A 15,465-nucleotide genomic window follows, 5' to 3' on the forward strand; every position below is an offset into this window, starting at 1 on the left:
GGCCTAAAGGCTGAGGGCCAGAGAGAGGGCTGCCTATGGGCACTGCTGACCACAGGCCATTCTGATTGAAGAACTGTATCCTAAGTAGTTTCTGATCCTGAATTGTAACCTGTTACTTCCCTAATAAACCCCATAATCCTGAGTATTGTGTGTCAGTTCTGTGTGGCCAATGGAATGAGTTATGGAACCCAGCAGAGAAGGAGAGAGTGCTGTGGGAGGGACAGTTGGTGTAAGAATTGGTAAAAAGGGTTGGAGAGTGGAGGCATATCTGACCTCTGCCTCATAGGAATCAGCCTTGGGTTGTTGATCTTGATCCTCTCCCCCCTTGTGAAGTTAGAGAGTCAGATGCCAATATCACACCATTTTTACATATCCTTTCTCAGAGAATAGAGAGGTTTAGAGGGAGAAATGAGGTCCCCCAGACATCTGACCACCCTGAAGACTGGCCAGTGGCCTCAGCAGCCCTGCACTGATGCCCAGAAAAAGGCAATGAAAATGGCACAGGACTTAAACTTAGCTCCCCCACTTACCCATTGTGGGACTCCAGGCAAGCCACTGAGCCTCACTGTCATCATCTGCAGCTTGTGGGAGCTTAGAGACAATAGCTGTGAAATGCTGGCACAATGACTAGCTCCTGGTAGGTACTCAAGTAAACTACAAACCAAACCCGTTGCTGTCAAGTCAATACTGCCTCATGGTGACCTTATAGGGCAGAATAGAACTTCACCATAGAGCTTCACAGTGGATGGAGAAAAGATTGAAGTTTCTAAGGATTTCATATTACTTGGCTCTACAATCAATACCAATGGAAGCAGCAGTCAAGACATCAGATGATGTATGGCATTGGGCAAATCTGCTGCAAAGGACCTCTTTCAAGTGATGAAGAGCAAAGATGTCTCCTTGAAGACTAAGGTATGCCTAACTCAAGCCATGGTATTTTCAGTCACCTCTTATGAATGTAAGAGCTGGACAATGAATAAGGAAGACTGGAGAAGAGTTGATGCTTTTGAGTGGTGGTGGTGGAGAAGAATGCTAAGAGTACCATGGTCTGCTAAAAGGACTAACAAATCTGTCCTGGAGGAAGTGCAGCTGGAATGCTCCATAGAAGCGAGAATGCCCAGACTTCGTTTCACCTACTTTGGTCATGTTGTCAGAAGAACCATTCCCTAGAGAAGGATATCATGCTTGGTAAAGTGGAGGGTCAATGAAGAAGGGGAAGGCCCTCAACAAGATGTACCTCTGGACCTCAAGGTGCTGAAGGGGTAGTGGGAGGTGGCCTTGATGCTTTTGACCTCACTCGTTGCCTGATTCCTGAGGCGGTTTCATTTGGAAACCCTAATCCTATGGGAGTCTTCACATAAGCCACAGTGTCCTTCAAGAACCAAACTCACCACCAACTTGGCCCTCTGGCATTCAGGGACCTCCAGAATGCAGAGTTGCCCAACCTCAATTCCCACCAGACCCTTTGCAGCATCCTGGGTCCCAGAAATGCCAGGAGGCTGTCTTCACTGAACACTCCAAGTACTCCTATCCTCTGTGCCTTCGCTTGGACTATTATGCAGCTGATAACCTCCCTTCCCCCTTCATTGCCTGTTAAGATGATTTATGCAAAGGCCACCTCCTTAGAGAAGCCTTCACTAAGACTACCTTGCAATAAAGTATTTCTTTCCTCTGTGATCCCTCCTTCATTTGTTTACTTAACATCTGTTCATTGAGTGTTAGCTCTGTGCTTGACCCAGTGCTGGTCTCCTGGAACACATTTCGCCCACACTGCGTTCTGTGGGCAATGAGAGTCGCCCACACCGGATTCTCAATGACTGTGAGGCTGCAGCAGACTCTCAATGATGTCTGTGTCCTCCTCTCTCATTACTGTGTTTTGCACTTTGTCAAAAAGTGTACCTGCTAGATTTGACTCTGCCAGGGGTGGATTACCCAATAAACAAGGTAAGCAGGAGCTTAGTAGTGTTTACTTACCGATAGTGAACCATTTCACATTTTTTTCACAACATCACAAATTCTGCTTCTAGGGATGGCTGGCATCTGTCTCTCTCCCAACCCCACAGCACCTTCCTACAAAATGAAAGCTTTTCAAATTTACAGTCCCTGACAGGGGCAGAGTACCCCCAATAAGCAAGGTTAGCACGGGCTTACATGTGTTTACTTATTAATCTGTAGATTAGTAAATAAGCACAAATAAGCTCGTGCTTACCTTGCTTATTGGATAATCTGTCACTGGGATCTGCCCACTAATTAACTGTGTGGCCTCAGAAGAATCATCCGATGTCTCTAGGCTCCTTTTTTTCTGATGAAATCGTGAAGATGATATGGGAGCTTTGGTAGCATAGTGCCTAAGGCACTTGACTTCTAACCAGAGGGCTGGCGGTTCAAACCCCCCAGCCACTCCTCGGAAGGAAGATGGGGCAATCTACTTCCATAGTGATACTGCCTCGGAAACCCAAGGAGGGGTCGGTCACTAGGAGTCGGGTCCGACTCGATGGCACATAACAACAACAGTGAAGATGATACCTCAGGGTTGTCAGGGGACAATGAGGCCGAATGGAGGGGAGCGTCCTGAACGCTGGAAGCCCCAGGCCTCTGGAAAGATAGGAGGTAGTTGTAACCTATTCTTTCACTGGCTGTGAGGTAACGTATCTTCCTCTTAGCTCCCCGAAAGTAAAGTGCACCAGCTTCCAGCCCCTCCTCCCGGCGAGCCTTCGGGCGGCCCAGAATCTAGATCTGCGGCGGATTCCGGTGCAAACTCAGGACTCACCTCCCCGCGCAGCCACCCCTTCCCGAAGACTAGCCGAAAACACCTTGAACCCAGCGCTAGAGCTCAGCCCGGAACTGCAGCTCCGCGGCGCGGGCAGGGACCGGGGGTCACGCGTCTCCAGCCGGTGACTCAGGGACGCTCGGTCCGGGGGTGACTGGAGTAGGCGGGACCGACCAGGGCCGCGCGGGGGCAGGCGTCAGGCGCTCCAGCGGTGGGAGCCGAGGCTGGCTCTGGCCCGTCGCCATTCCGCCGCGGGCGTCTGCCTCGCTAGGTCCCCAGGCGCGGGAGGAAGGGCCGCGCGGCTCTCCAGCGGCCGCGCTCTTCTCCCGCCGCGCAGCGGCCGCGGCTGCTGGGGGGGGACTGGAGCGCGGGGCCGGCTCTGCGCGAGAATGAATGGGCGCCCGGGGGACGCGCGCTCTCGGGGCTGAAGGGCATTAGGACCGTGAGGATCGCTCTGCGCTCCTGTCTCTCCCTATCACCGCCCCACCACCACCACCACCACCACCTCTCTCCTTTTTCTGCTCTGCAGGACTGAGCAGCCAGGCGCGAGCGAAAACAAACAGCTGGGGCTGCGAGCGCCCCCGTCCCCGGCCCCTAGAGCACGCCGGCCCGGGGCCCCACCCGGGGCGCCCTCCCGCCCGCCTACCATGAGGAAGATCCGCGCCAATGCCATAGCCATCCTGACTGTAGCCTGGATCCTGGGCACTTTCTACTACTTATGGCAGGACAACCGAGCCCACGCAGCATCCTCCGGCGGCCGGAGCGCGCGGAGGGCCGGCGAGAGGCCAGAGCAGCTCCGTGAGGACCGCACCATCCCGCTCATTGTGAGTCCACCCTGCGCGCCTGCCGGCCAGCTGGGAAGCCAAGACGCGCGTCCTGACCCGCGCGGCTGCGGAGGGCGCGGGGCCCGGCCAGGGGCTGCGTGCCCGCCGCGCCAGGAGGGCTTTGTATGTGTTGGAGCATTCCTGCCCGTTGTTATGGCAACCTCCGCCGGGTTGTCTGGGCCGGGGCGCACTGGTGGAGGGAGGGTGACAGCGACTAGGGACTGGGAGAAAGTACTGCAAGTTTGGTGGGTTCGGCATGAGCGCGAGACTTGGAACGTGGCGGCTTTGCGGGTACTGAGGCTCCCGGGCCAGAGGCCGGGAGACTGCCCGCCTCTCTGGCCCAGGAAGGCAGCTGGACCTTGCGCGCAGCAAGCGGGCAGTGGAAGCAGCGCGCAGCTGAGCGCGTAGGTGGCGGTGCGCACCCCCTCTCCCGCCTCCTGGGGGCAAATGACGTGAGCTGGGGGTGCCGGGTAGGGTCTCTATACGGGATGTCGCCTGGTTTCGTGCCCCCTCCTCAGCCTGGGACTACTTGGGCTTGCTTCTTCGGCACCGAGGACTTCCCACTAACGTCCCCCCTCCCCGAGGTTCTCTGGGTCTGGAAAGGTCTCTTCCTGTGCATTCTCCTCACCGCTCACACGGGTCCACCGCGACCCGAGAGCTGATAGTGCAGGCGCCGAGGCTCGGAGATTCCCTTGCTTAAGGTCAGCCCCGCGAGGTCAAAGCGAGCGGGAAAACAAAGGTGGCGTGGCTGGGGCCTCCGCGAAGCTGCGGGCTCTGGGCTGACCGTTGACTCCGACCGGGGAGTGCGGAGCCCCTGCCGCCCTGCAGGGGGCGAGCCTGTTGCAGCCTCCACCCGGGTCTCGGGTGACAGCTCTTTGTGGCCTGGCTGGGGCACCTGTTGAGGCGGGACGCTCTGGGACTTGCCGAGAGGAGCTCTCCGTCGCGTTCCTCCGATGGGGGCGGGTGGGGAGCGACAGCCTTGAGCGACTTTCGGGACTAATCGCCTGGCAGGGCAGCCTGGCTGGAAGAGGGCCTGGAGGAGAGAGAGCAAAGAGTGGGCCCCTGAATGAGGGAGTGGTGGATGACAATTCTGACGTGAAATGATCTGGGCCTGGGGGAGGAGGGGTAAGGTAGGTAGAGTGCAGCGTCCGGAGGGCGGAGGCTGTGAGTGGAATCCAAGATACTTGTCCAAAGGCATATCTGAACTCCAGGAAAAATGGGAGTGAGGGGGTCAGTGTGGAAGTCCTCTATTTACATCTTGCCCAGGTTTCGAGCCTTGTTACCCACCAGAGAAAAGTAAAAATCCACCACAAAGGCATGTTTCCGGTTTTGCCTGAGGAGATCTTGGGGTTTATGGGTTTTATCCCCATCCCCCACCCCAAGGTCTAGATCTTGATCTGAATGACCACTCTGGGGATGAATCAGGTAAGGTGGCTTGCTCCCTTCTCCGACACTGTCTCCAAAGCATATGCAGTATTTGTACAGAAGATTGATGAGGAGAAAAACCTGTGCAAAGACCCCAGAGCGCTGAGGGTTGGGAGAAGGACAGTAAGGAGCCTGAACGGGCCAGATCAGTAGTGGCCCCTAGGCCCCAGGGAGCTTCCACACATGGGGCTTTTCCTTGTTGCTCCCCTCTCCCCCCTCCCACCTGGATAGGCCAGCAGAGGAGAGACCAGGTGGACAGAGGTTCTGTCTTCCGTGCTGATGTGGTGGTGGGAGGGGGGAGCCTGAGCTGAGATGAGGAGGGGGAGAGAAGGGAAGAGGGTACAAGGAGACTGCTCAGAGTCCCCAGGGGTCCATCTCATTAGCCCTGCCACCTAGCCTCTGCTTCAGAACCCTGACTTGCACGTGTACCTCTCTCCAGCTCCTCCTGTCATCCCAGAAGGCCACTAGGCCTGGAACGGTTTGGGGGTCTTGGGGGGTCTGGGGAGCACTGATGGAGGGACGTGGAACTCCTTTTAGAGGGGTGGAAATTGGAGGTCATGGGAACCCCCCAGAACGACACATGCCCTCTCCCTGTTCCCAGGAGTAGGGGTAGATTACCCAATAAACTAGGTAATAAACACGGATTTACTTGTGTTTACTAATCTATAGTGAACAGTTTCACATGTTTTTCACCATATGAATTGTTCACTACAGATTAGAAAATAAGCACAAGTGAGCTCATGCTTACCTTGCTTACTGGGTAATCTGTTCCCGCCAGGGATTGTAAATTTGAAAAGAGGCTTTGATTGTGTAGGAAGGTGCTATGGGTTGGGACAAAGACAGATGCCAGCCATACCTAGAAGCAGAAACTTCGATGTGGTGAAAAAATGTGAAGTTGTTCACTACAGATTAGTAAGTAAGCACAAGTAAGCCTGTGCTTACCTTGGTTACTGGGTAATCCAACACTGCCCATGGGGTTTGATTTGCTGTGGATTAGAAAGGATCTGTGAACTGGAAGCTAAATTTAAAGTGGGAAGGAGTCACAGGGTCGTGCCCTGGGAGCCAGGGAGGGGAGGAATAGGAAGAGAGGGAGAGTGGAGGTCCCTGGAGCGCAAGGGCAACATTTTCTGACCACAGCAAGCTCCCTCTCTGTTCTTACAGAGAACACCCTGCTCTTGTCACTGTCCTGCATTGTATTTCTTCCAGTCATTTCTTAGCCACCTGTCTTCTCTCCTCCACTAAATATAAGCTTCCCCAAGCAGGAACTATGCCGGAAGCTCCTTGCATCTCCACACTGAGCACAGAACAGGATTTAATAAGTACTTGTGAGATGATCAATTACTTAACAAGTACTTGGTTACCCATCTCTGTCTGTGGGCAGTCAATCATCTAAGCTTCATATTCCGCACACACCCCCCCCGCAATATTTTATTCCCAGCTACATCCAGAGTATAAGTAAGAAGATGAGGTAACCCGTGCTCAGCTTCTCCAGGGGGTGAACCCATTGTTCAGCTTGAAGAGGGCAGGTGCTTTCTCCCTGAATTTGTAGCAACTACTCCTTCTTGCTTCCTGAAACATTTCTCTGGTTGTTTGGACTGGGAGGCTGCATGTGGATTTTCAGATTCCTAGAGAATGATGGGGGCGACTTGACGGCAAATAACAACAACAACAACAACAGAGAATGATGTGTCCAGCCTTGCTAACAGAGCTGAGAAAACTCAGACAGGCTCATCATCACTCCTCAAGGGAACCAGGGAGCTGAGCTGGGAAGAAAGGGAGGGTCTGCATAACAGTCGGCCAGGAGGCAGCTCTGCCTTCAAGTGCCCGGGCGATTTGAAGCCAGCCAAGTTGCATCTGAACCTTAGAGACACTTACTTGGCATTGTGGGGTGTTGGCATGGCAACCACATGGCCCGGATTTCTCAGGGAGGTCCTGATTTTTAATATTCTGTCTTGTTGTTAGCCCATGTGTCACAAATTTTGATGTGAAAATTCTGGTTATGGAGTCTGTACAACCAGAGAGAGACACTGGTTCCATCCCTCTAGCAGCTTAGGATGCGGCAGAATTAGTGATTTGTTTCCATGCTGTACTTTATGAGTGGGGTAGTGGATTTGAGGACATCCCCTGAGTCTCACGGATGCACACTGGCACAGGACAGCCACTAAAGAAGGATACGGAGCAGACGTGGCTGGCCGTGCCCCAACAGCCTCCTCATCTTCAGGCCTCTCAGTTGAGAAGACATTTGTGATGGGTTTGGCTTGGGACCCAGGTTTTTCTTATGCCAGTTCTGTAATAGGCACTGATATGATGCCAAGGTCTGTTTCATGAAATTTCACTTTACAGGCTTCTTGGTTTTTGTTTATTAAGGATCATACATTATGGACATTTGCAGGGTAGGTGTCCTGGTTTGTGCCAACTCCTATTTAGAATGATGAATGTTTTAGGCAGAATTTTCCAAAACTGGTGTTTCTTATCCTGAAATTGGGATACTGTTGAGTGATCATGGGGAAAATATTTAATAACTCTGGATCTCAGTTATTTTATGTGTAAAATTTTGGTTGAATAATTTTTCTAAGGTTTGTTGAAAGTTTTATTTCCAGGGAGTTCCCCCAGTAGGTATTTGAGTTTTCCACTGCTGCAACAGGAGGCTAGAAGTCTACATACAGGTTTTGGCTTTAGGGAAAAGACTCTCTCTGTGCACTGTGGGAGAAAATTCTTGTCTCAGCTTCTCTAGTCCAAGGTGTTCCGCAGTTCCTTGGCGATCTCCACACAGCATCTCTTCTTTCGCCAACTGTGCTTCTTGTCTCCATGTCTGTGTTACTCTTTCTGTCACTCAGAAGTGACGAGAGATTTAGGACACACCTCACACTGATATATTTTCATTAGCATAACAAAGAAAATCCTATTTCCAAATAGGATTATATCCACAGGTATAGAGATCAGGGCTCCAACCCATATTTCAGGGGGACACAATCCATAATAGGTTTTGTGAGGTTTATTGCTGATGGAGGGAACATGCCCCTATCTGAGACAAGTTCTGTAGTAACTGTGAGGCCTCTCAGGGATCCCCACTTACCTAGCAGAAAGGGACACAGGTGATGGCTTTTCCTGTGCTGTTTTCTGAGAGCCGGGTCTTCAACAAGATCTAGATGAGATTATGTTTTATTTATAATGTTTGCATTTTGGAACTGTGGGAATATGATTTGTCTTAATGGCAGAAAATGATTTTATATTTATCTAAGTGCCACATACGAGAAAGAGGGTGGAAAGGGAGAAGCACACCCACCCACAATTCCCTTTGCAAAAATGTTCATTTTTAAAGGTGCTGATTTTCCATCAATGGGTCCCTCTCCTGGGTCCTAGGCCACTGTGATTCCTACTGAGGGACAGAGGGACAGTACAGAGTTCCCCAAGACCGGTAAGGGCCCTGACAGCCCCAAAGTCCCCTTCCTGGGGAGCCAGAGGCCCAAGCACAGGGTTAGTTTTAGGCAGTGCTCATTCTCCTTTTTTGTATGTGCTGAGATGGTGGTTGCCAACCAGCTTCTCCCAATGCTTTGGGAGCATGGTTTCCTTCTCTGATGGCTGTATTCACTGGCTCTGTGAGCAGAGGAAGCCGTAGGTGTCTGTTGTTGTTAGGTGCCATCAAGTCAATTCTGACTCATAGTGACCCTACATACCACAGAAGGAAACACTGCCCTGTCACATGCTGTGCTCAAAATTTTGACCCTGCTATGCTTGAGCCCAGGAGCTCTGGTAGCACAGTGCCTAAGGCACTTGACTGCTAACCAGAAGGCTGGCGGTTCAAACCCACCAGCCACTCCTCGGAAGGAAGGTTGGGCAATCCTACTTCCATAGTGATACTGCCTCAGAAACCCAAGGAGGGGTCACTATGAGTCGGGGCCAACTCAACGGCAAATAACAACAACATGCTTGAGCCCATCGCTGCAAGATGGGCTGCAGGATGTCAATCCATGTCATTCTCAAAAAGTGTTCCCTTTTTTTCTCTGACCCTCCACTTTACCAAGCATGGTATCCTCCAGGGACTGATCTCTTCTGACAAGATGACCAAACTAGGTGAGATGAAGTCTGGCCATGCTTGACTCTAAGTAGCATTCAGGCTGCACTTCTTCCAGGATAGACTTTTTCTTCTTCTGGCAGTCCATGGTATTTTCAGTATTCTTCACCAACACCACAGTTCAAAGACATCAGTTCTCCTCTGTCTTTCTTATTCATTGTCCAGCTCTTACATGCATGTGTATGAGGTGATTGAAAACACCATGGCTTGGGTTAGGTGCACCTTAGTCTTCAAAGTGACATCTTTGCTCCTTTACACTTAAAAAGGTCTTTTGCAGCAGATTTGTCCAGTGCAGTATGACATCTGATTTCTTGACTGCTGCTGCTTCCGTGAGTGTTGACTGTGGATCCAAGTAAAATGAAATCTTTGATAACTTCAGACTTTTCTCCATTTATCATGATGTTGCTTATTGGTCCAGTTGTGAAGCTTGTTGTTTTCTTTATGTTGAGGTGTAATCTATACTGAAGGCTGTAGTCTTTGATTTTTATCAGTAAGAGCTTTAAGTCCTCTTCACTTTCAGCAAGCCAACTCATGTCATTTGTATATTGCAGGTTAATAAATCTTCCTCCAATTCTGATGCCACATTCTTCTTCATACAGTCCAGCTTCTCAGAATATTTGCTCAGCATACAGATTGAGTAAGAATGGTGAAAGGATGCAACCCTGACGCACACCCTTCCTGATTTTAAACCATGCACTATCTCCTTGTTCTGTTCGAATGACAGCTTCCTGGTCGATGTACAGGTTCCTCATGAGGACAAGTAATGTTCTGGAATTTCCATCCTTTTCAATGTTATCCATAATTTGTTATGATCCATACAGTCAAATGCCTTTACATAGTCAATAGAACATAGGTAAACATATTTCTGGTATTCTTTGCTTTCAGCTAAGATCCATCTGACATTAGCAATGATGTCCGTCATTCCCCATCCTCTTCTGAATCCAGCTTGCATTTCTGCAAGTTCTCTGTCAATATACTGCTGCAACCATTTTTCAATTATCTTCAAAATTTTATTTGCATATGATTTAATGATATTGTTGAATAATTTCCTCATTCTGTGGGATCACCCTTCTTTGGAATGGGCACGAATATGGATCTCTTCCAGTTGATTGATTAGGTAGTTGTCTTCCAAATTTCTTGGCATAGATAAATAAGCACTTCTAGAGCTGCATCATTTGTTGAAACATTTCTATGTATATTCCATCAATTCCTGGAGCCTTGTTTTTCACCAGTTCTCTCAGTGCAGCTTGGACTTCTTCCTTCAATACCATTGGTTCTTGATTATATGCTACCTCCTGAAATGATAGAACATCAACCAATTATTTTTGGTACAGTGACTCTGTATTCCTTCTATCTTCTTTTGATGCTTCCTGCATCATTCAATATTTTGCCCATAGAATCCTTCACTATTGCAATTTGAGGCTTGATTCTTTTTTTCAGTTCTTTCAGCTTGAGAAATACTGAGTATGTTCTTCCCTTTTGGTTTTCTGATTCCAGGTTTTTGCACATTTCATTATAGTACTTTACTTTGTCTTCTTGAGCAGCCCATTGAAATCTTCTGTTCAGCTTTTTTATTTCAACATTTCTTCCTTTCACTCTAGCTACTCTATGTTCAAGAGGTTCAAGACCAAGTTTCTGAGTCTCTTCTGACGTCCATTTTGGTCTTTTCTTCCTTTCTTGTCTTTTCAATGACTGCTTTCTTTGTGATGTCATCCCACAAATTGTCTAGCTTCAGTCACTGGAGGTCAACTCTATTTTTCAGATTGTCTCTAAATTCTCAGTAGGATATGCTCAAGGTCATATTTTAGCTCTCATGGACTTATTTTAATTTTCTTCAGCTTCAACTTGAACTAGCCTTGGTTTGACTGAAGATATGGAGCTTTTCCATCACCTTTTTCCATATATATAATCAATTTGATTTCTGTGTATTCCATCTGGGTCCATGTGCGTAACCACATGTATGTTGTTGAAAAAAAAGGTATTTGCAATGAATAAGTCATTGATCTTGCAAAATTCTACCATGGAATCTTCAGCATCATTTCTGTCACCAAGAGCAGATTTTCCAACTGCTGATGCTTCTTCTTTGTTTCCAACTTTTGCATTCCACTCACCAGCAATAATCAATTTATCTTGATTGCATGTTTGGTCAATTTCAGACTGTAGAAGTTGGTAAAAATCTTCAATTTCTTCATCTTTTGCTCTGTTGGTTGGTGTGTAAATTTAAAGAATAGTTGTATTAACTGGTCAGGGACCAGGGGCCTAGACATGCCATTTAAGGTAAATGTGGAAGGGCACTAGTGGGCAAGGCAATGCTGTTGCCCAGGGGACTGCCTTGCTGTAATGGAGAGACCTGCATGGTGTCAGAGGTGATCCTACAGCTGAGCAATTCATTAGAGTTACAAGATTGGAATTTTATCCCTGTATGCTTCTTGTACAGACTATAAGCACCTTACCCATGGATAGTAGGGCAAAGAAACAAGGAGGCTAAATAGATGCAAGACCCAAGCCTATTGCAAAGGATCAGGGGAGCAGAGCTTTCAGACACCAGAGTCAAGTGGTGATTACACTTGGACAATAAATTCAATTCACTTCATTAGACAGTGTGCTTGCTGGTACAGTCATAAGACTGTATATAGGCTACCCTGGAAATGATTTCTGTCCCCTCTAAATACTTGTGGTCTTTGAACTGCACCTTTCTAGCCTCCCTAATTGTTGCTTACTCTGCATTATATTTATATGAGCTCTGGTGGCATAGTGCCTAAGGCATTTGACTGCTAACCAGGAGGTTGGCAGTTCAAACCCACCAGCCATGCTGAGGAAGGAAGACTGGGCAATCTACTTCCATAAAGATTGGAAACCCAAAGGGGGTTGCTATGAGTCGGAACTGACTCAATGGCAGTGAGTTTAGTTTTTTAATGTTAGCTGGGCACTTCCATGCTGTATTAAATGTTTTGGAAGCTTTATCTCTTTGAATCTCCTTGACAACCTACTGCTGTAGGTATCATTATGTAAAAATGACATGGCAGGGGCACCTGACCACCTCTAATTTCACAAGGGGGAAGGAGAAGCAAGATTAACAGCCCAAGGCTGATTCCTATGAAGTGGAGCTCAGATATACCTCCTCTCTCCAACCTTTCTACCAATTCTGACACCAGCCATCCCTCCCACACAGCACTCTCTGCTTCTCTGCTGGGTTTGATAATTCATTGCAATGATGACACAGAACTTAGACAATACTCATGATTATAGGATCAAGAATGAATCAGGATATAGTGCGTCAGTCAGGACAGATTCTTCTTGCCCTCTGCCACTGGACCTTGCTAAAGGCCTTCTCTGGCAAGTATCACAAAGCTCTCTAGCTCCATTTATAGGTGCTCAGAGGTACCCTACTCTGCCAGCAAGGCTCCTGCCCGAAAGCATTCAGCTTTCTTGCTCCATGGACCAGGAAGCCCACCATGCCATGTCCTATCAGTCTCCTCGTTCTGTTGCTATTGGATTTCTGCTGCACTTGCCACCATCTCTGGTGTTACAGCTCTTAGTGTCCTAGGTCTAGGAGGTTCTCAGCACAGGGACTCTGGGTCCATAGGATGCACTCCGCTCCTGTCTCTTCTTAGGAGTAGTCAGGTTCCCCTTTTCTGCCTCTGGAATGGCTCATTTTAAGCCTAGCAGGATGACAAAACAGACCAATCCCCTAATTAGGATTTCATATACCTTATATCCATGATCCCACCCACACAGGGTTCCATGCACCTTAGTTGCATTATTAACAAACTGTCCAATCCCCTTGATGGGCCATTGGCAACTTGTTTGCATAATCCCACCCAATTATTTGGTGGGCATTACAAGCCATGGCTAAAAAGGCCATAGGAAAGTGATTCATCACACTGGACGTTATTAGGTCCACTTTAGAGGCTTAGAGAGATTCATGGTCTTAGAGATGTCATGGTCTAGCAACTAGTAAATGCATTTGAAATTAGGTTTTTCTCACTCTGGAGCCCAGATTTCTAGTCTCCTTTTCCCTGAAGCATCTTCAGGGCAGGACCTAAGTCTGATGCATCAATGTGTCTTTCCTTGAGCAACTAGATCAGTGCTTTGCTTTGTATTCACTTCATAAACATTTGTTGAAAAAACTGCAAAGTGTCATACTGAATAAAATGTTAGCAGTAGAAAAAGAGGATCATGGGTTATCCCCCTTTTCCACTGTTTAGCTTTTTCCAGCATTTTCTATAATAAGCATATATTAACACTGTAACAATAACACCAGTAAGCATAATTATTTTAAAATTATTTGATGACTGAATAAAATCACTCTTGACGCCCAGTGAAAGTGTAAATTTCTTAACCACGCCCTATGCTTCTGGATTCCCCTTTCCATGCTTAGTGTTGAGCCAACAGAAAAACCAAGAGACTTACTCAAATTAATCTGTAGTGTTCCAAGGAATAGAACTGGGGCCAGTAGGTAAAAGTTGCAGGGAGGCAGATTTCCTTGAACCAGAAATTTCATTTCCCATCCAGCACTGGAATGGTCCAAAGGCCGACCAGCATTTCTCCTCACAATCCCTGTCAGCAGATAAATGCTTCCAACAGCAGTGGGTAGGGGGAGAAGAAAAATGCTTGTTATCCTGATGATCTCCTGAAATGTTAGGCAGCTCTGTAACAGACTCTGAAATAGCACCCAATGATTGCCCTTTGAGAGACCTGGGACCCCAGGAAGGCTGAATACACTGAGGCCAGTGAGGAGGGTGACTAAAAGAAACCTGTCACCCCCTCAGCTGCTGCCTGCTCTTCCACTCTCTCATAGACGTTCCCTGCACACTTCTGGTTCCTTTGGAGCCACCCAGCAGTGAGAGAGAGAAAGGGCCAAGGCTGGTCAGAGGGAAAGCTGCAAAGTAGAAGCTCTGGTCTTTAGCTTCTTTCCTGTTTCCAGGGACTGAGGTCCACAGAACCTGCCTGGTTGAGCCTCCTTGAGTTTGACCTTTCTGTATTTTCTTGATTCAACCTACGTACAGTTTACAGTAGCCTGTCCTGATTCACAGGTCATTGTTTTCCCATGACAGTGAGGAATGTACCTAAGCTGGGAGTTTTCAGGGAGGGCTAACCCCAGGCCTACCTGTGCCCCTCTACCCTGAATACCAGCTGTTACCATTACCAGTATCTGGCTAGACACAGCCACCTAGAAGACATTATTTTTTTTTTTTTTTTAATTTTTTATTGTGATTTGGGTGAAAGTTTACAGAGCAAATTCATTTTCCATACAGCAGTTCACATACACTTTGTCTCAAGACATTGACTGCAATTTCCCACAATGCAACATCTCTCTTCCCATTTCCTCCCCATAGTTACCTGTTCTGTGTGTCTTTCTCTCCCATGCACTCCTGCCCCCCGGGCTGTCTCCCTGTGCATACACTGCCCTTCTCTTCTCCCATGATTGATCTCTCCAAGGAGTGTATCTACCTAATGGAAATGTTCAGCCTGTATACCTGTCTTTTCTTTGTCTGGAAGCCACAGGAGTGGGTTCAGTTCCAGACCTGAAGGGCAGCTAGGGACCATAGTCTCAGTGGTTCCATCAGCCTGTATCAGACCAGCAACGCTGGTCTCTTTTTTTTTTCGTTAATGATTTTGAATTTTGTTCCACATTGTTCTCCCACTCGATCCGGGATCTCCAGAGGACCTTTTTAAGGTGTGACTTTGTTGTTGTTGTTGTTCATCTTATAGGCTGTCTATTGTTCGACTGAAATTTGAGCCATGAGGATTGAATTCAGTTCCTGGCTTGAAGGGTGTCTAAAGGTCATAGTCTCGGGGGTTCTACCAGTCTTCATCAGACAAATAAGCCTGGTCTTTTTAATGGTTTTGAATTTTGTTCCACAGTTTTCTCCAGCTCTCTTTGGAACTTTCCATTATGATCTCTTCCAGAGCTGTTAGCAATGGTAGCCAGGCACCATCTAGTTCTTCTGGTCTCAGGGTTGTCGACATTGGGGTTTATGTGGTCCATTAGTCCTTTTAATTAATTATATCTTTGTGTCTTTGATGTTCTTCACTCTTCTTTGTTCCATAGGGGAGAGACCAATAGTTGCACCTTAGATGGCTGCTCTTGAGCTTTCAATACCCCAGTCACTACTCACCAAAGCAGGATGTAGAACATTGTCTTTGTGGAGTGCTGTTGTTGTTGTTAGGTGCTGTCGAGTCATCTCCGACTCATAGCAGCCCTATGCACAGCAGGATGAAACACTGCTCGGTCCCACGCCAGCTCCAAAATCTTTGGTATACTTGAACCCTTTGCCATAGCCACTGTCAGTCCATCTCATTGAGGGCCTTCCCCTTGTCGTTGACCCTCCACTTTACCAAGCATGACATCCTTCTCCAGGGAATGG

General features: G+C 48.1%; 1 protein-coding gene across 1 annotated transcript in view; it reads left to right on the plus strand.

The window, feature by feature from the left end:
• The first annotated feature begins 3,417 nt into the window (after positions 1–3,417).
• GALNT16 (polypeptide N-acetylgalactosaminyltransferase 16) overlaps positions 3,418–15,465 on the plus strand; it is a 187,160-nt gene continuing 175,112 nt past the window's right edge. Inside the window, exon 1 of the mRNA XM_007942319.2 lies at positions 3,418–3,594. Within this exon, the coding sequence (XP_007940510.1) occupies positions 3,418–3,594 (177 nt within the window). The remainder of the gene's footprint in view (positions 3,595–15,465) is intronic.

Source organism: Orycteropus afer, unplaced genomic scaffold (genome assembly GCF_000298275.1).
Source record: "Orycteropus afer afer isolate SDZICR_OR568_19922 unplaced genomic scaffold, OryAfe1.0 scaffold00088, whole genome shotgun sequence".
In the NCBI taxonomy this organism is placed as follows: domain Eukaryota; kingdom Metazoa; phylum Chordata; class Mammalia; order Tubulidentata; family Orycteropodidae; genus Orycteropus; species Orycteropus afer.